Source organism: Sorex araneus, chromosome 5 (assembly GCF_027595985.1).
Source record: "Sorex araneus isolate mSorAra2 chromosome 5, mSorAra2.pri, whole genome shotgun sequence".
Lineage (NCBI taxonomy): Eukaryota > Metazoa > Chordata > Mammalia > Eulipotyphla > Soricidae > Sorex > Sorex araneus.
The window spans coordinates 174704754-174726627 of record NC_073306.1 but is presented as its reverse complement, the minus strand read 5'-3'; the positions used below and the strand labels follow the sequence as shown (position 1 = coordinate 174726627).

The 21874-nt window shown below is 39.0% G+C and overlaps 1 protein-coding gene across 2 annotated transcripts in view; it reads left to right on the top strand.

The window, feature by feature from the left end:
• The window catches only part of ATP8A1 (ATPase phospholipid transporting 8A1), a 243383-nt gene that overhangs the window by 178612 nt on the left and 42897 nt on the right, over window positions 1–21874 (top strand). For both annotated transcript variants that reach the window (XM_055140932.1, XM_055140930.1), the window contains exons 26-30: window positions 5934–6117; window positions 6201–6311; window positions 13963–14037; window positions 14140–14262; window positions 17801–17879. In XM_055140932.1, coding sequence (XP_054996907.1) covers window positions 5934–6117; window positions 6201–6311; window positions 13963–14037; window positions 14140–14262; window positions 17801–17879 — 572 coding nt within the window. The remainder of the gene's footprint in view (window positions 1–5933; window positions 6118–6200; window positions 6312–13962; window positions 14038–14139; window positions 14263–17800; window positions 17880–21874) is intronic.

The following is a 21874-nucleotide window of genomic DNA, read 5'->3' as shown; positions in this document are numbered from 1 at the left end:
GGTGTATTCCTTCATAGGTGTGTAGTTCTTGATAAATATTTGGAAGAATCACTTGCAGGTTAAGGTACTTCTAGACTGTGATGGAAATTTTACAAATATAGAAGCATAAAGTAAATAAACTTATAATGAGTGAAATAAGTGAACTTTGATGAGATAGAAATCAAAGAATAGAAAGGAATATATTCTGGAGAATTTTTAGTCTGAAGCTAAAGAGATGAAATACATACTGTCTCCTTTTTTCTTAATTCTAACTCATCTAAGAAGCCTTCTGCAGCCCAGTTAATTTCTACTTTCTCTGAATTATTAGGCATGGCAATTATATCAGAAAACTTTATGCTACACATATTTAATGTCACATAATTTTGTTTTTCTACAATCCTCTTGTAGCAAGAAACAATTTTTTTTCTTTTTGGGTCACAGCGGGCGATGCACAGGGGTTACTCCTGGCTCTGCACTCAGGAGTCACCCCTGGTGGTGCTCAGGGGACTATATGGGATGCTGGGAATCGAACCCAGGTCGGCTGGGTGCAAGGCAAATGCCCTACCCGCTGTGCTATTGCTCCAGCCCCAAGAAACAATTTTGTTGATGGGCACTATGAAAGTATTCTGACTGACTTTAGTGTAACTACCCGGGGTCCCAGGTTAGTCCCAGTGCCAGGAGCCCTCTCAGTCATGCTAGGTAACAGCCTCGGGACATCTTCCCAGGCAGCACACCCAAAAGACATTTGGTGCATTTTTACTTCCACGAGTTGACTTGGTTCTTAATGGCAATCGCTAACCAGTTGATCTGTACTCCCTAATCCATTTGGTCGTATTGTTCTCATCAAAGTTGTCACCTTTTAGACATGCTATGAATCAAAATAACAATCCAATCCAAAAGGTCATGAGGGAAACAAGATATACGTTTATATTTGGAATACATATATTCCAAAAAGCCATTCTGGTCGGCTTTTTGAAAGAATATATATATATATACATATACACATATATGTGTGGATATGTGGATATGTATTATGTAAATATATATGTATATATTGTAAGTAGGTAAATAACAGTTAACTTGAGTCAAGGCAATCATAATGTTCTAATCTAATGAAACAAGCCATGGGTTGGTCTTCATGAGTGATGTTCCTGCCACAGAAATAAGCAGAATTTGAAATAAATTCCTGTGCAGAGTACGGTTATTTATCCTACATTCATCACGGTTAAGGATTCTGAATTTTCTGGTGCGTTTTACTTTTTTACATATCCCCGTTTGAAAGCCGACATCTCTTTTCCAGCAGCCGTTTGGCCTTTCAGACTCATCAGATGCAAGGCCTTCTGCTGTTTGGGCTGTTCTCTACGCGAGTTGTCTGCCTTTTGGTGATCATGCAGGCAAATGCCCTTGCTAGTAGCAGTTAGCTGTCTCTCACTGCAACACCATCTTTTTCTTTTTCATTTTTTTTCTTTAAAGCCAGCTTTGTTCTTGCCAACGAGATTCATACTCTGTTTTTAACACCTGCATTAGCCACAGCCAGAATTGATGAAAATCCTCAGCTAGTTTTAATTTTGGGGTGTTGAAAGTAACAGCATCAAGCCGAGAAAGAGTGGGAATAGCCATAGAGAAAGAAAGTTCAGCTCTTTTCTGCTGCTTCTTTAAATCATTCGTATTAACTCACTGAGTACAGATCTCTCCTTTATTACATGATTAGCTTATGGGAAAACATATATACTGTTTCATGCTTCATTGATTCCATGGTGTGACTTCACAGTGCATTTGGATTATTAGCCTATTCACTTGTGAAGGGAATTCGATCAATGTTTTTCAATGCTTCTGTCTTTTCATGCCCTTTTCCCATTTGCTTTCTCAATCATTTTTTGGTGAGCATTCTTCTCTGACATTTCCTAAATATCAGCTGTGGTCCAGGTTTAAAACATTGATCTAGCAGGTTCACAATTTATATTAAGCCTGTTTAAGAAAGATTAAATAAGTAATAGGACTGAAAATTGCTTCGACGAAAAGTGGGAACTTGTGGTGAAACAGCCCATTAATGGCCTGATACGCATCCATTCAGTTCCCTGGCCGTACGCACAGTTGAGTTATTTTGTACTATTGCCAAGCTCTGAAAGGAAATCCAAAGAATTAGAAATAATTCTTTCGTAGAGCAGCTATTTATTGAGTACCTATTCCGGATCAGCACTAGTGATACAAAGATGGGGAGACTGGCTTACTCTGTAAGCCACTCACAGCCTCAGGCAGTGATTCTCTTCTTTTTTTATTTTCTTTTTTTAATGAATCGCCATAAGACTCTCAAGCTTCAAAGAACACGAGCTGGCCTAACTGAAAGGCAGAAGTAGGGCTCTGCTGAGCATTGGCCATTGCTGGGCACCAGCAGGACGGTGTAGAGCATTGCCACTGCCGGGGATGTTCCCTAAGGAATAGTCATCAGGAAGATGTGCAACTGTACATTAGCGTCACATCTTTCTACGTAATGATACTCACATTCAAAGAAAATAATCAATCATTTCCCAGATTTTCAGCAAATATTTATTTGGTCCTTTCTGCTTTATCTCGACAAAGAACTTAGCTCTGATTCATTTTCCTGGCTTCTAATGTTGGTATAACTAATTGATGTTAGTTGTCTGGGTTTTTTCTTTTTTTAATTTAAAAAAATTCGTTATTGAGGTACTGTGATTTACAATACTACTAATGGTGGTTTCGTGCATATGTCATTTAATACCACACCCAACACCAGACTGCTGATGGGGCATTTCTTTTTAATTCATTTTAGTAAGCCACCATAATTTACAAAGTTGGTAATTATAGAATTATTTCAAGTATGCAGTGTTCCAACACCAGTCCCTCCACCTTCCTTCCATCCATATGCCAAGGTTTCCTCCCACCTCCAAATCTGCCCCCGCCCCCGGCAGTCACATGACAAATTTGTTTCATGTTGCTTGTTCCAACAAAACTTGAATGACAAATGGAACTATTAGAAAATAAATCAATAAAAGTTGATTTAGGATGATTGATTACTATAGTGATGATTTTGACCCAGGTAAAGAAATTCAAATCACTTAGTATGATATAATGCCAATTCATTGACATAAATAAGTTTTCAGCTCTGCCATCTAAAGTATGTTGCATTAGATCTTATTTTATTCTTAGATCTCTTTGTGGTAATTATCATGTCTTCCCTGTCATTAATACGTTTTTTTTAAATTTCACGCTAAAATATTTTAGAATTTACATGAAATAGCTATATCCTCCAAATGTAAATTTTATTAAGCATAACAAGAATTAAGAAAACTAAAAGGGGATAATCTGAATAATACAAAGTATAAAAGTACAAACTTTCTTATCCTATGAAAGGGAATACTGGGTTTATATTAGAAAATATTTTAGATACTGCTTAAGGAACTGCATTAATATGTAAAAGATTGCAATAAAATCCTCTATGTATGCTAAAAAGTGATCAGGCATAGAACTATAATGAGAAGTTAATTCATTATTGAAAATGTATAAAATCCCTTAGCAAGCTAGAAGTAAACATACCTTTCTTCTCTAGTAGGGGGCAGCCATAAATGCCATGAGTGAGTATAACACTCAGTGCTACATTCTGGGAAGTTTGTCCTGTCCTTTAAGGAAGCTCCTTTAATACATCTTGCAAAACTAGCTTCAAGGCTGTGAGTTATCTAAACTGAAGCTCTGTATCATGCTTCCCACCTGAGTAATCATCTAGCTGGATCGAGTATTCTTGGTGAAGTGTTCATTTCATTGAGGTTTTGTACTTTGTCCCTCTATACTCTCCTGGCCTGTCAGTTCTCATTTGATAAATATCCTGTGAGTCTTATAAGCTTTCCTTTGTATGCAAGTTCCTTTTTTGATCTTGCTGCTTTCGGTATTCTGTCTCTGTCTATGTTTTTGTCTGAGTACGCTGTCTTCAAGTTTTCCTAGTAGAGTCTGTCTTCACTCTTTCGGGCCTCTTGTCTTTGGTTGCTGTATTCCTCAACTCTGGGAAATTCTTAACTATGATTTCTTTAGCTATTGGTTCTTCATCAAATTCACCTTCGAGGACTCTGATTATTGTTCTCTTGAGCTCAGCCTGTAGATCTCTAGTTGTGCTGTTCATTTCTTCAGACTTTTCTCCATCTTCCATAGTTTTCTAGAGGTCTACTCCAGCTCATCTTGAAGCTTATCTGTTTTCTTCAGTGGCTGTTATTATGCTCCCTCTTTAAAAAAAATTTTTTTTTAATTAAAGAACTGTGATTTACAAAGTTACTGATAGTTGAGTCTTAGGCATATATTTGAACACCAATCCCACCACCAGTGTCAACTTCCCTCTACCAGGGTTCCCATATTCCCATTTTCCATTCTCACCCTCAACCCTCACCCCATCCTTGACTGTCACCTATGACAGGCACACTACAAAGTTCCAGTGGTTGCAGCTTAGATTTCGTGTTTTCTGTGCGATTGAGTCTGTGTTTTTGGATATATGAGATGCCATTCTCCCACATCACCGGTATAACTGAAGCCCTGACCCCTGTTCACCCATCACCACTTCCCATCTTCTTCTCCGAACCCTCCCCCACCCTGATATCTTTCCTCTAATGAGCTTTTGAATATCACATGCAATATTGTTCATTTCTGTCATTTCTGCTTATAATTTCCGCCATTTCAGTATTTATCGTTTCTTGTGCTGACTCTGTGTATTACTGACTCCGTGTGCCATAGTTTCTTTGAGCTCAGTAAATATCCTTACCACAGTGTCACTAATGTGATTCTCCGGGGGATTTATAGTGCTAGTTGGCATTGGTTGAGCCTTCTTTGTTTTGGTTTTCACTCACTGAACTTGATGGTCTACATGCTTCCCCATTGGTTTTCCAGTGTTTCTTCTGTGCTGAGAGTAGTTTTTGTGGTGATAAACCCCCTGGAAGACTCTGAAGACTCTGAAGTATTAGGCTGGGAGCTTTTTATTTTTGCCTAATGACAGGAAATACAACTGTGTGTAGTGTGAAATTTGCTGAGTGGACTGGAACTATAGCACAGTGGGTAGGGCATTTGCCTTACATGCAGCCGACCCTGGTTTGATTCCTTCGTCCCTCTTGGAGAGCCCAGGAAGCTACCAAGAGTATCCCACCTGCACAACAGAGCCTGACAAGCTCCCCTTGGCGTATTTGATATGTCAAAAAAAGTAACAACACATCTCACAATGGAAACGTTACTGGTGCCCACTCAAGCAAATCAATGAACAATGGGAGGACAGTGCTACAGTGCAGATACGTAGCACAACCACAACTGCTGACATGTGCTTCAGGAAACATGGCCTGAACCCATCAATATGACGGAGGTCGGATATGGAAGCTGCTGGAACCTAGACAGAAGCGAGGGTATCTACTTCCCAATCCGAATAAGTCTGATGTTGTCAGCCAGATATTAATATCATCTGGAAGGGTGGAGAGGCAAACAGAGCTGAGAAGATGTGTCCTGAGCCTGTTAATATGATGAAGATATTATGATCTAGAAATTCTGTTAGTTGTTTCTTAGTATTTAATTTTTTTCTTAATAGTTTGCAAAGCTAGGTCACTGTTTACCTTTCTTTCTCTTTAAGCACTGTATGAGAAATTCTGCTCTTACTAGGAAGTAATAGGATGTTGGAACTCAAATGTTGCTTAACAAATTAAAACAAGCATCTTGGTACTCTAGTGCTTATCAAAGCATTATACTTTCTATCTGACTGACACCTGGAAGACTAAGACTCAATTTTATTTTCCCTTAAAGTAATGATCAGGTTAATGGATAACCCAATATTGGCAACCTAAGACTTGCCATAATGGGTCTCTCATACAGCTACCCATTTGAATCTTTCACTTCTTCTGTCGTTCGAGACAATGATGTTGGTATTTTCCTTTCTTCAGGAAACATAAGTCATTGTTTATTTGTTCTAATTCAAGGGTTTCCCCTCTTCAAAAATCTGAAGTGGTTGAGATGGTTAAGAAACAAGTCAAAGTCATAACACTTGCAATTGGCGATGGAGCAAATGATGTCAGCATGATCCAGACTGCCCACGTCGGGGTCGGTATAAGCGGCAATGAAGGCCTTCAGGCAGCCAACTCCTCCGATTACTCCATAGCCCAGGTCAGCAGCACTTCTATAAAAATAATTTGTGTCTGCTAACACGAAGAAGAAAATACTAATTTTGTCTTCTGCTCTTATTTTAGTTCAAGTATCTGAAGAATTTATTGATGGTTCATGGCGCCTGGAACTATAACAGAGTCTCCAAGTGCATTTTGTATTGTTTCTACAAGAATATTGTCCTCTATATTATTGAGGTACTGTCAGACCAAGTCTAAAATTTTACTTTATACATATATGCATCTATGTGTGTGTATTTAAATACTTCATCATCATTTTCTCATTTTTTTTATTAATCGCTCATCTGCCCTTTCTTTAAATAACTTTTAAATGTGCTACAACAAAAGGTTTATCAAGCATGGGGAATTATTAGTGTTTACATTCTTGTTAAAAATGTTATCTTGCTCAGGTAAGAAAAGTAAAATTATGCCTATAATTGGATCGACATGAAGAGTATTATGCTGAGTGAAATGAGTCCAAAAGAGAGGGACAGATATAGAATGAGTGCATTCACTTATGGTATATATATATATATATATATATATATATATATATATATAGTAAAAGACTAATATCCATGCCCAGGGAAAACAGGGGTTAGAAGGACTGGTCAATGGTTGGATCTAACCACAAGTGTGTGTGTGTGTGTGTGTGTGTGTATGTGTGTGTGTGAGTGTGTGTATAACAGTTATAGCTGGGAATGATCACTCTGGGCAAGAACTGGGGTCACTGGTGCTGGGAAATGTACACTGCTGGAGGAATGGATGTTGGAATACTATATGTCTGAAATCCAGTCATGAACAGCTTTCTAAGGATCTAAAGTGATTCAATAAAAAGAAAAGAAGAAAAAATGTTAAATTAGAATTACTAATGAAGTAATAGTTTGTTTTTAAAAAAAGCTGTACTATGTAATATTTTTATCAAAAATCTCAAAGGCATTAGAGTAAGTAATGCACTAGACATATCCATGTAGATAGTCTTTCTGAAAAAGCAAAGGAAGGGCTGGGGAGAGTGCCAGTGGGACCCATGCCTTGCCTGAGACCAAGCCCCTCATTTGGGCTCCATGCACCACCAGAGGCATCTGCTGAGCACTGAGCCATGAATAGAACCTGAATAGCACCACTTGGCCTGACCAACTCCCGCGACCACCCCCAGAAAAAAGGGGGGAAAAGAGAATGATAAAAATTTGAAGAGAGCAGTTGAAATCAGAAAATATACACTTCCTAGTGATTTTCGAAGGATTGCTGTGTGAGTCATCCTATTATTCTTATTAGGCTTCAAACTTATGCACAAAGACACTTGCAATTCAAAAATATTTTTGTTTCTGAGTTTGGTAGGTAACAGCACTCAGGGAATGAGGAATTTAACTAAAGTTTTCTAGAATACATTGTTTCTTTGTCTGGATTGCAGAGAATGTCTGTAATTTCTATGTGTCTACTCTAATATCAAATAGCACTGTCATCCCATTGTTTATCAAATTGCTCGAGCGGGCACCCGTAACGTCTCTGTTGTGAGACTTGTTACTGTTTCTGGCATATCGAATACACCATGGGTAGCTTGCCAGGCTATGCCATTTGGGTGGGATACTCTTGGTAGCTTGCCAGGCTCTCCGAGAGGGTCAGAGGAATCGAACCCGGGTCAGCCACGTGCAAGGCAAATGCCCTACTCGCTGTGCTATTGCTCAAGTCCTATATCAAATACAGAAGTGTTTTTGTTGTTGTTGTTGTTTATTTGGTTGCTTGGTTGGGTTTTTTTTGTTTTTGTGGGTCACACCCAGCAATGCACGGGGGTTACTCCTGGCTCTGCCCTCGGGAATTAATCCTGGTGGTGCTTAAGGGACCATATGGGATGCCGGGAATCGAACCCAGGTTTGGCCACATGCAAGGTGAACGCCCTACCTGCTGTACTATCACTCCGGCTCCAAATACAGAAGTTTTTAAAAGGGCTTAACCCAGGTTAAGAATATGTATTTACAGTGGCATTTTGCTCTCCATTTTTAAAGCGCTACCCAGATGCAGCCCCAAGACACAGTTCAGCAGCTCCCAAGTATACCAAGCATGGCTCCTGTCCTCTGGGGTCTTACCACTGAAACACAATGCAAACCACATGTGCAGTGTGAACTTTTCAAAAACCACCAAATGCAAGTGAAAAATAAAATCCCAAAGTGTATCTGGGTTTCACTCAGGGAAGATTGCAAGCCTTGCATGTGTAGGGTCTTGGGTTTTAATTCCAGCATCACAACTGGTTTTTTGTTTTTTTTTTTAAGTAGGCAATGTCCAAATTGATTTTAAAGTAAGATTTTATTTAACTCAATATATTCAAAATTATTATTTTTGTTTATTTATTCATTTAATTATTTATTTGGTTTTGGGGTTCACTGCTGGTACTTAGGGCTTATTCCTGGCTCTTTCCTAAGGTCAGGAATGGAGGACTCAGGGAACCATATAGGGCACCAGGATCTAAACCAGATCAGCTTACCTGCTAGTACTATCTCTTCTGCCCTGGTATTACTATTTTAAAGTGTGATTATTATTAAAAAATGAATAGAGGGGCTGGAGTGATAGCACAGTGCATAGGACGTTTGCCTTGCACGTGGCCAATCTGGGTTCAATTCCCAGCATCCCATATGGTTCCCTGAGCACCGCCAGGAGTAATTCCTGAGTGCAGAGCCAGGAGTAATTCCTGTGCATCGCCAGGTGTGACCCAAAAAGCAAAATAAAATAAAATAAAATATGAATGGAATATTTTATGCCTTGTAACTGATACACAAAAGTCTTCCAAATCTGGTGTGTTTTTGTAGTTTATGTCCATCCTCGCTCATCACATTTCAAGTACCCCAGAGCCACTTGTGGCCTTTGGTCACCATACTAGACAGCACAGCACATGTGGATAACTGAACCGAAGGGTTCATTAGGATGTGATAAATAAGTTACCTTTTTTTCTAGAAGCAGACTTCATTATCATCAGAAGCTCTATTTGTCATTCATGTTACTTTGCATGTTAGCAGTTTCTCATGCCTCTGACAGCTTGCAGAGGACAGGAGCTCTCCGTAGCTTATAAGAAAACCCTGTGTCTTCTACTCTTGTCAACGGAGCCATCATGCCTCATTCATCTGCGTGGGCACCCTCTCCGTGGTCTGTTGGTGCTGCAATACCTGCTACTCTGCTGCCCGTTTCCCTGTCTTTCAGAGGAGACACAACCTAACCATTTGCTATGTGGAGACAGTATCTGCACTTCCCACCAGTGAAGTAACTCGGAACAAAAGAGAAATCAGTCTGCTCACATTTTCCCAATTCTCACGTTAGTGACTGAAATGCCGTAAGGCTGTTTCAGCTGCTCTCCGTGCCTCTCTCAGAATGTATGTTTCCTTATTAAAATGTTGACCAAGCACAGTTCTTATTACGAGTCAGGCTAGTAATATTAAAAGGGTTTTGAAGTGTGGAGGCAGTTTCACTTATTGGCCACTAAAAATCTATAATTTGGTCACAACCCATTAGGTAAAATAATCAAACACTTGGAAACATAAATAAGATAATCCATGAAAATCTATGAACTTACTTTATTGTTCATTAGGGCAGAATTTGGCAAGGAATGTTTTTTGAAACAAAACGTTCTTCTAAAAGAACTTATAATTTTCTTTAATGCTTTTCTTCATCATTTGGATTCACACTCCCCTTTATTTTCTTTTATAATTCTAGCTTTATTAAGTATATTTCTCCTCACTCCAAGATATCTACAATCATAATCAAAACAATCTAAGCATTGCCAGTTTATTTGCATATACTTTTGAAGACAGATTTGTGCTATTAGCCGTAAATCTGCTTACAAACTTGAATTTTGTTCAAAGAAATAAGAGCACTCAACTTTGCCACTTTTTAAAATCTAGATGATCTGGCAATCAACAATAAAGTGGACAAAATTTACAATCTACTGGGGAAAATAAAATATATTAAACTCACACAAAAAGCTAAATCTGCTTGCTTTGTTGCACATCCAGAATTAGGCAGTTGATGGCTATCAGCCCTAAATTTGACTCTTCATGAGATATTTAACTTGATCAAATTCTTTACATGTTGAAAAGGAAGTCAGTTCGAAACTTGACTGGAAATCTCATTTTTAAGTTATTTTTCTTTTAGCACTTTATGGAAATGTATTTTGAATATAATTTAACTCTCTTGGAAACGAATTGACCTTTTAAATCAATTCCCAGATACCCAACTTTTGCCAGCTAAAACAAGTTCTGCAGATGTTAATGGCTCATGTCAATACTGTGAATGAATAGACAGAAAAACACATCATTGAATGTCTCTAGTGAGGACAACTGCCAGTCTTCAATCTCCCCTTTCAGTTTTTTTGTGCTGATCAAGCGTGGGAGCAGAGACTCATTGACGATTTGTAAGCTACTGTTTAATATGCAGAAATGCTCCATCAGGAAAATGTCTGTGGAGCTTTAACTGCCACGCCTCTGTGAGGACTTGGAAGTTCGAAAATAATACCAGGAGAGGCAGGTCTGAAGTTTTCTTTGCAAAGAAAGAACTAGTCTGGAACACTAGGGGTTTTATAGATTATCTGCAGAAACTGTTTTTCCCAATGCTGTATTGCCAGGAATGTCACTAGCTAGCTATTCCATTGCCTTAAATCACTGCCAAGCAAATAAATACAGATTTGGCAGGTGGTGATATAAAGCATTTACTTAGCATTTACATGCGGAGGCTCTTGCATACTTATGCCCAGCAATCACTGTAGGTGTTCATTGAAATTATTTGCCCTTTCTAAAGAAACCCTTTTTTTTTTCTCTCTCTCCCTCACTCTCACTCTCTGAGTTCTCTGACTCCTATGTAGTAAAATCAGACCTTTTCTTTGAAATGATTGGTCACATCCCAGTTTTAGGATAAAATCCCCAAACGATGTCATGTTTCTAACTTTCAGAAGTTTTGATTCAGTCAGTGAGGTGAGCCGTTCCCAGCACATTGTACAGAGATATTGATTTCCTGTGAGTGTAAGTCATCTAGTTACTCCCCCAGAGGATCTTTTGGTGTTTTCTTTCCGAATCCTTGGTTTTGTTTGTCAAAGGAAGGAGTTTCATGTGTTTATAGTAATTTATGTTTTTTTTTTTTTTGGTACGGATGTGTTTCTAATGTCTCTTTAAATTACAAATCTCAGACTTAAAGTGCAGTCACTCTCCTGATAGGAATTATCCCTGTTAAAGACCTTTCCCCCTTTAAAATATGGACTTCAATGCCAAAATGTTCATGCAAAGGGAAAGTATGCTATAATGGAAGTTTTCATTATTATCTAACTCATTTTTCCTTTGGGATATTCTGTTTGTTTGTTTTTTAATTAGACTCATCTTCTAAATCCAGGAAGAAGATATCTAAAAACAGGTCCATGTACCTTTCACCAGGAAAAAATAAAATATTAAAACTGTGTTGATAGCTTTCCATTTTTAAATTGTCTTTATTTCTGTCAGAAAGAAATGCATGCATCTTAAAATAAACAAGACATAAGCATGCTAATTTCAAAATTATTTCAGATTTGAAAATTCCTCTATAAATAGAGGCACACAGTAGCTTTTGAATCAGCGCTGAAGCTGAATTACTAAACTCAGAGATCACTATCAAATGCACACATACACACAAATTGATTAGCACTTCCTCCCGTAATACAGTATTGATGGTTGCAAATGTATTTATAATTGTAACCTCTGAGATAAACCACATATGCAACACTGTATGCATGCAAGTAGTTTCAGTATACTTTGATCCAATAAAGATTGAATCACATCTTCATAAGCATTAGGACCACGCCTGAAAGTTTATTTGAAAAATCCTTCACACCTGAAGACATCTAAAACAGTTTCTTAGTATGTAACACCATTGTCAACTTCTGGACTACATTAACGTCACCCAGAGTATCACAAATATGTATTTACATAATCTACATCTCAGAAAGACCCGATGTAGGAACATTGTGAGGGGCTTTAAACTGCCTTGTCAGCTTATGTCAACTTGTGCTTTTGGAAAAAAATAAAATTTGAATTCAGCAGCACACCCCAAGGAATAAGCTCCATTTCACATGAACATGCCTACATTCTTTTAAACTTTGCTTACACAAATGAATGATTTGGCTCCTTAACTCCAGCAAATGTTGAAATAGTTTTCTGTAAATATATTTAGCGAAGCACACAAGAATTTCAGATTTGACTCCAATTTCTATTGTTGCTGTTATTGTTCTTGCTAATGTGTGTTCCACCCTAACACAATTTGGACTTATTTTTCATGTGCTTTTGCTACTTTGTTTTCTTTTCCATCTCATGAAGCAGACATTGGTTTTTATATATGTTCAACCATTCCTTCCCAATATAAAAAGGGAAACCATCAATGTGGGTACAGAAACTGTGGGTAGGGAGGCCAGCCTAGGTCCATATTGATAAATGGTAAATTTGTAGCAATTCATGCTTCCATAATGAAGTTTAATGAAACGTGAAGTGTAGCCAAGCAGGGACAACTCCGATTCAAAATTCACTTGACCAGCCAGCCTGTCAAGACTTTCTGCTAACAGGTTTTGTTGTTATTATTATTTGGTTTGTTATTGTGTGTTTGTAATCTCATCCTGCAGGACCAGACTTCTTACTCATCCAAATCAACTTGATTTCTAAGTATACTTTAGTCTAACTTTTTTTAAATGTCGGTATTATCTATTCATACTCCCTTTATTTTTCATTTTCTTAAATGTCTAAAGTTTCCCTAGATGACCGTTTAATTTTTTAATTCAAAATTAAGGTTTCTGTTTTTAAGAGAGTTCTTAAAGATAGAAGACTATTTAGTTTCACTTTCATCAAAGCAAAAATTTAAACTGAAATATTTTAATATTTAAATTCAAATTTTACATCCTTATGGCTACAGTTATCATGAACAGGATCCATTCATTCTGTTTCTAAGATTTCATCATAAAAGGAGAAGGTGTACTCAGAAGAAGGTGTTGGAGGTCATGGGTTTATTGATTATTACAAAATACTACTGATAGTATTTTGTATGTAAACATTTGTATAAAATTACCATGTTGTGTATAGTAAGTCTGTTTTCTTTATATATCAATCATACCTCAAAAAAACTTTTTTATGCTCCCCAAAAATGCAGCTATCCTAAGGATGGCAGTGTATTTGTGTCTGTACACAAATATTAGTTCCCAATTATACATAATAACAGAAATTGGAAGCAAAGTAAATATTCAAAAATTGCCATAGATGTACTGTAGAGGCTATACCTCCGTCAACTCCATCTTATAGGCTCTGTGACAGCTTGAGAAAATGTTATTATAAAACAAAGGAAAACAAAATAATGCACAATGTGCAGTAGGTGTTTTCTGATAAGGTGAATTTGTGAATGTATATAAATTCTATAAAAACAGCTAACACTGAAGAAAATCAATAGTGATGGCATTGTTAAAGGAATTTACATCATTTTTTCAAATCAGCGTTCATATGTAATGAAACAATAATGATACTTAATGATTAGACATTTTAGGGGAATTCAAGCTCTAAAAAGTGAATGGTATCAAATATATTTCCTAAAGTGCCTTTTAGAAAACAAGGGTATATTTAGCCTTTCGAAATCAGTGATTACCTCCTGGTAGAGTTCTTTGATTCGACAAATTCTGATTTAAATAACCACAACCTTATGAAAGTCTTCAGCTCCCTTAAAAGTAAAGCCAAGGAGTGCTGTTGTCTAGACAGCCTTGAAAATAAAATGATAGTGCTGCCATTGTGCACGGTTGAATATGCAGCCAAGCTCCGTTCCTGCTCATTCTGTTCTAACAGAGGTGGCTTTGGTCTGTTTTTCCTCCTAGATCTGGTTTGCCTTTGTGAATGGCTTTTCCGGACAGATACTCTTTGAACGATGGTGTATAGGTCTTTATAATGTGGTAAGTTTGGAACGTTGGGTTACACCCATTTATTGAATCCTTTGTGAGAATGTTTGCCCTGCTGCTGGCTGTTTGGGGCAATAACCAGTCTGTGTGCTCTAGATGTTCACAGCAATGCCCCCCTTAACTCTCGGAATATTTGAGAGATCATGCAGAAAGGAGAATATGCTGAAGTATCCTGAACTGTACAAGACCTCTCAGAATGCCCTGGACTTCAACACCAAGGTAAGACACGGTGCCCGCACACTCGCTGAGGGAGTGGGACTTGCTCTTCTCATCACTTGGGGCACCTGCTCTTCCTAAGCCAAGCCTTGTACTCCAGATGCCTACAAGGACAGTCAAACTGGCATTCCGTCAGGTTTAACACAAGCAGGAGTCTGATGGGTTTGTTTCGTTTTGTTTACATTTTTAAAAATTAAAATATAGAATAAAAGAAAAACTTCACTACGGTTTGCTAGGCAGCCTTCGCCTGGATCTGACAGACGGCATGAGTGTTGGCCCTTGACTTTCTGTCTTTGTATGGCTGTGACAAATGCTCTCTCCTCATAGGACATGCTGTCATTCATGACAGCAACTGCCTTCACGTGTGTCAAGTGGTGGGTGATGGTGGGAGTGTGGGGCAGAATAGTGTAGGGTGTCTACACTATTCTTTGCTAATTTTATATTTCGTCAAATGACTTTCTCCTCATGAAACTACATTGTTTGCATTAGGGGCTAAGTTTACAGTCTCTGGGAATTAATCCTCTTAGTCATAATACTCAGTATTTCTAAACTGTAAAATATAATACAAGGAAAAATATTCTACTTTTTTATTGGGGGGTGGCGGCACACCCATCGATGCTCAAGGCTTACTCCTAGCCCTTCACTCCAGGACCACTCCTGGTGGGGCTCAGCACCATATGGGGTGCCAGGGATCGAACCCAGGTCTGCTACATGAGAGACAAGTGCCCTATCTGCTGTACTATTGCTCTGGCCCCAATGTAGGATTTTATCTCCTGTATGACATACCATGGACTCTTGCCTCTGTAGTGATCCATGGGTATTATTTATTTCAGCAATCAAAATATCTTGTGTTCTGCATATTTTAGTGTGTTTTCCTGAAAGTCTAAATATTCTAAATATTTGCTTAATTTAAATATTACTATAAATGGTAACATATTCAATTATATACAGTATATGATCTATTAAATATTATAGCGCTGTTGTCCCATTGTTCATCGATTTGCTCTAGTGGTCACCAGTAACATCTCCATTGTGAGACTTGTTGTCACTGTTTTTGGCATATCAAATACACCATGGGTAGCTTGCCAGGTTCTGCCGTGTGGGCAGGATACTCTCAGTAGCTTGCCAGGCTCTCCGAGAGGGATTTAAATATTATAACTATATTAAATATTTGTTTTCTATAAATAAAAGTCTAAATATTCTCAGTACTCTTCACCATTATTTGTTAGTCATTTGGTTTCTATTCCATCTAAAAGGGGGAAATTTTAAAGATGCCATTTTTAGACTTTAATAAAAAGCAACTGATCACCTTCATAAAAATCTTCTCTTATAGTGCATATTTGTAACTTGTTACTAATAGATACAAATTCAGTATTTTGCATTGGGGACTATGAATGTAGGATATCTTTAATATTGATTAATTCTTAATAACGCTCTCAAGTGACGTTCATGCTCAGGACGCCAAGAAAATTACAAGTCAGAGGTGTTTCATTGCCTCTCAGTTCACAGTGTCAATGACAGTGCCAGGCTGTTAGTCATTAAAACTGTTAGTATTGAGGTATATTAACACTAGGCATTTCTTTTTTACTGTATCTTCCAGCTAGCTTTTTAAAAATATATTTATAAGATGCACTTTGTATTCCATTCTACAAACGAGCTGTGTAACAGTGTTCATTACCTGCGGTGGGAATTTTTAAGCCATGGGAAGGGGCCCATGTGTGTCTTGTTTCCCTGAACAAGTGAACTGAAAATTAGAAACCCCGCAGCCGACAGACTGGAGCACTCACAGTAATTCTCACTGGCCGGGCCTGCGAGTCAACCTCAGCTCCAGGTCCCCGGCTCTCCGAGATCAGGCTTCAGTATTCTCCCCTGAGTTAACTTTAGATCCACGGTCTTGGCCCTGGGACTGTTGCTGATAAATGTAAATTGACGCCCGCGGGATTACCCAGGTTGTTCCTAGAATGTCACCGCCTTTCACACTTCGTCGAACAAAGCAAAACAGGAGAGTTTCGTGGGCGAGGAAAAGGCCACACATGGTTTTAATGTGGCAGCATCGTTCCTTGTATTCTTTGATATTCTTTCATTTTGTCAAAGTGTTTCATCATCCACAGCGCTTGTGCATTTAGAAGCATAATCAGATCAACCTTAATCGATTAAACTTCCTCTCTTTCTGTTTCAACATTTCCCTACACTTAGGCTGCCAGCCATTTTTTTTATAGGGTTTATGGATTTTTTTAACGATGTCAGAGAAAATTCTTTGAATCAATCCCGTATAAGTGTTTTAAAATTCCAGGACAAATGGCTACAAAATGCATACTTGTATACACAGCAGTTGCTGCTGGTCCCCAGTGTGGAATCATTGTTGCCCTGAATGATGATGATTATGTTTGTTATGGTAAAAAGGGTCGGAGGTTCTGAGGTCACAAAAGGGGTTAAAGGATTAGCATGTGACAATAAGTATCGGTCAGGAAAATGGAAAAGTAGAACTAATTTTTCTTGCACCCACCTGTGCTTTCTGTCAAATAAAAATGTGTGGTAATGACATAGTAAGGAGAAGAGACAAAGGTTAATGAGTAACACAAGTTCAAATGTGTAATGTATTGGAGCGTAAATTGGATCATACAATCCAGCGTGGCTGACTTAACAAAGGAGATTGAGATCACAGTGGAAAATTTTGGGAGGCAGGCAACTTAATTTCTGTTGTTTGAACAGCTTAAAACTATTAATACATGCCAATTTTATTTAGCATAAGTTTTATGTGCAAGAAGGACTTTTCAATGGAAAAGCTGCAACTGTTCAAAAGGCCGTAAGAATTCTCAACAGTTTTTCTATAAGTTAATCTTTCACATCCTTGCTACAAAGAAAGTACCAGAAATACTTTCTCTCTTGTTCTTAAAATACAACCGGCATAGAAAGTAGTAACTCTTAAATGATGTTATAATTGGATAAAGTTTGCTGTTGAAAGATGTTAAAAATTTGAAAGTGTTTTATAAAACCAGGCATAGGGACAGTGCTTTACTTTAAGAATTATACAGTTTAAATGTTGCAACTGCTATTTTCAGTATTAATGCATATGTGTATTGGAGAGAATGCATTCTATCCTTATGAATGGAAAGTTTACCGTTTTATTACATAGGAGAAAGCGAAAGTGGAGATTTCACAAGTTGCAATCTTTTTGAATGTCTGTTCTTCTGAAATTATGCAAAGAGACTGCTTTAAGAATTTCAGGATCTGCCTTTACTTTCTATGTTCTTTTCCTTCTCAGGCAGAAATTTAAACTTTGAATTTTCGTTTTCTTTCTTTTTTTTACAAAGTAGAAAACATTTCAGTGAAGCTGAAAAAACATTTGAGAAACATAAAAATAAATAAATGACCCATGAAGGTCTAAGAGGCAGAAAGTGTCTGTCAGTTCTATTAATTCACAGTGGTGGCCCTGACAGAAACACGTTTTGTGAATCTAGCTTACAGATAAAAAGAAAGGTCAGAGTTCACGGAGCTAGTTTATCGCAAATGGTTCTCATGGATTTTTGTTTTCCCTCAGGTTTTCTGGGTTCATTGTTTAAATGGCCTCTTCCACTCAGTTATTCTGTTTTGGTTTCCACTACAAGCCCTTCAGTATGGTAAGTAGAAAGGATATGAATGCTAAGAGGTGACGTTTTACTTTTTTTTAGAAAAATAACTCATTGTCAATATATGTTTGAAAAAGTATAGCAGTGCTGCATTTTATAGTATTTCTCTTAACCTAAAATGCAAGTGTCCAAAAGTTGTACATACTTGAAGGATTTTTATTATTCCTTTGGGAGCAAAGTGATTTAATATATGCAAAGCCTTTCTTCTCGACTTCTCGGATTCTCCAAACTTGCAGAGTTAAATTTTAAGGCTTTTTTTTAGGGGGGGTGGGGAGTGGGGGGGTGCGCTTGCTGCTGCTGCTGCTGCTGTAGAGTTTGAAGACAGTCGTGAGTTTTTTATGTTGTCTGTTTATTATACCTGTGGGGCTTGTATCTAGCTTTTCATACTGCACCTAATCAGACAGGCTAGTATTGTCAAGTGTGCTTGAGTGGCTGTTTTTAATGAGATTTTTAACATGTTTTTAGATCCTTCTTGGAGTGTCAGCTTTCCCTTCGCTTATTTTGAGGGAGCCGTTCTCGCCTGTCTGTTCTGAGAGATGCAATCACAGCCAATTTCCAAGACACATTCAAAAGAAAAAGGAAAAAGATGCAGTAGCCCCTTAGGGAGAGAATCAGTGATGCTCCACTGGTGCTGCAGGGTTTCCGAGCCGCCCTCACCCTCAACTACTGGGGACACAGCCCCCCGCCCTCCCTATAGGGTCTCTGCTTACATGCACCCGCTCTCCACCTGAGGCTGCTTCCTGGAGAAGTCTAGCTCTGCCCCCTGACTGGGAGTTCACCCTCGTTCGCAAGAGAGCCTTTTGTCTGCCCATTTCCCATTGAAGAGTGAGGGTGCTGTCTGGACATTGTCCACGGGAGATTGTCCTGTGTCTCCATTGCCCACGGAAGAGAGTGCTGTCTGTCCACTGCCCGAGGAAGAGTCTGCCCTCTGTCCATTGCCCACAGAATACTGTGCTGTCTGTCCATTGCCCGTGGGACATTGTTCTGTCTGTCCACTGCCCACAGAAGAGCATGTCATCTGTCCACTGCCCGTGGAAGAGTGTGCCATTTGTCCGTTGCCCACACCAGAACATGTCATCTGCCTGCTGCCCCCAGGGGATCGTGCTGTCTGCCATCTGTGACTGTGCCATCTGTACATCGCTATACAAGAGTGTGCTATCTGTCTGTCTATCCAACCTGCCCATCTACCCTTTACTCCACAGGCAGCCACCATGATCCTTGGAAAACATGTCAGTTCTGATCCCCCCTCCTCAAACACCCACAGAGCTGACCCCCTTGAGAAAGAAACCCACAGCGTAGCATAACCAGCTACTCCTTCACCCCCTTACTCCAGCTAGTGCTCCCCCTCACTCCTGCTGACCTCCCCTTCCAAAGGAGACCCCAGCGCTGTTTCACTGCTCCGGGGTCACATCCCCTGGAAATTCTCTTCCTTCTTCATGCCCCTTCACCCTCTGACTACAATGGCAGCGCTTGTTCTTCGAGTCTTCCTGCTCTATTGGAATCAGAGCTCCCGGCGGGCAGGGACTGCATATTCCCAGGGACCAGGAAGTACCTTGTCTTCCTCTGCACTCAGGAAAATTGTCTCAGTGGGGTGGGGGTTTTAGAGAAGGCAACAGATTTATGTCCTTGATGGATATTTTCATCTAAGCTCTTTATTCATTGCTCTGCCAGTACAACAGAAAGTACTTCTTTTCTAGATCCTGGAAATGAGAGTGGTAAGAAAAATCTAATTCAAGCATAGAAACTTGATTAGGAGACACACACTGGGGGTTTTGAGGGTTTGTGTGGGTTTTTCTTTCAGATATAATGCACATACCATACAAATCTCCCTCTTAAATTGTGCGATTCACTGGGTTTTAGTATATTCATAGAATTGTGCAGATGGCACCACACGAATACCAGAGCATTTTCGTGGCCCATAAAGAAACCACACACCGATTAGCATTCACTCCCCATGTCGCCCATCTCCCCTGAGCCCCTGGCAACCACTAGTATTTGTCTCTGGATTTGCCTATTCTGGACGTGTCATGTAAGTGGGATCATATCTGGGGCCTTGATTTGTCTATGCTAAAGATGCAAACTAAAAGCAGACTATAGACTGAACATGAAGGCCACTCAATACCTCTATTGCAAACTGAAACACCCAAAAGGAGAGAACAAAAGGGAATGCCCTGCCACAGAGGCACGGTGGGGTGGTGGGGGATGGGGTGGGGTGGTGAGAGGGATACTGGGATCATTGATTTATCTATGCTATATCCTGATCAGGATTGCATTTCTTGTTATAGCAGAATCATAATTCCATAGTAAGAAGGTGTGCCAACAATTTGTTTATTCATTCATCTGAAAATGGGCATTGAACTAGCTTCCACATAGGATATTGCAATCCGGGGTGCAATATGAAAGACTCTGGACAGATTCTGGAGGTAAAAATTATTTTCAGAATGCAGACAGAATCAATGCAAAATGTACTAATGATGAAGTATACCCATCTGTGAAATGGTTATTTCAACATTCCACAGTAGAGGAAGGAAGTGTAGGGATTGAAGAGATGGCTCAAAGGGCTGAGTGCAAACCACAGACTCGAGGTCTGGGTTCACGCCCTTGCCCCTTTAACCACCATCAAGAGTGAACCCTAACCACAGCACAAGGAGTAGCCCCCAAGCACTGCCAGATGTTGCCCAAAAAACAAAAATAAGAAAAGAAAATATATAATATCACAAGAAACAAACTAATAGCATCCAAGATGCTTTGGTAATAACAGGGTTGAAAGGATGCTCCCAAGAGACTCCAGGTCTCTGAGAGCTGGTCCAGGAAGCTCTCCCTTTGTATCTGGGAAGTTTCCCCAGTCAAGCCCACCAGCCTTAGCCATTGCTAATGCTGGTTCCTGGGAACTTAGCTCTAATCAGATTCAGAGAATTCAGGCTTTCTTTTCTCAACTCATGAATAGCATGTGCTAGCAATTGCATGTTCATATTTAGAGGTTGAAGGCTTTGTTGAAGTGAGTTTTGGAGGGCTTGATAATTTTTTAATAAGGAGAGGTTCGGCGTATTGATTTTTCAACTTCTGCAAGAATGGAAAAGGTTATCATGCTCAATAAGGATAAGATGCAGCTAAATAGTTATTCATTTGGTTCTCAAATATGGTCTACAGACATCTGAAAATACTCAGGAACTTTTGGGGATATAGGAAGTCAGAGCTACTTAGTTGAATTTTTTATGTTACTGAGACATGATTTGTATTTTTCAGTGAAACTTGGTACCTAAGGCACAATTAGGGGCACCACTGTGTATTTCTGTTACAAAATCTGTTTCTCTGTATGGCCTTTTTTTTCTACTCACATTTTTTAATCCAGTTTCATTAATGAATGTTCTTAAAGAAACTACAGAACTAACTATTGCATTCAATCTTGATTGTATGTATCTTTTTAATAGTCCTATGGCAAAATGCAGGGTGGGGGATGCAGCCCATATTTCTTCCACATACCAGAATCAAGCAAAGTATAATATGGACTCAGTGGGCTGTTGAAGCCATGTACTGGTCTGTCTACATTTCACAAGGTTGCAGAATCATTTGTTGGTAAATGGGTCCCTTCACATCCCAAGGAGACTGATGAATTTTAATGCTGTAGAATACCAAAAGGTCGTTCACTGATAATACTTTTAGATTCCACGTTGGATCTAACCTTCAAGGACCTGAGAGATAGGACCAAAGTTAAGATGCTCTCTCTCCGTGCAAATCTCTGCAGCCATGATCTTGGTTCAAACCCTGACACCACAGATAGTTTCCTGAGCATCACTGGTGTGACCCAACTCCACCCACCCCCACCCCCTGAAATAGAAACTACTTGTTGAGTTTTTGTGTACTTTCAAAGATATACACAATTATTAGAAAAAATATTTTAAAGGATTTTTGTTTATAACTCCATCTCTCCCTACAGTTGGATTCCTTCATATATTTCAACCAAAACAATATGAGAATCCAGCGGC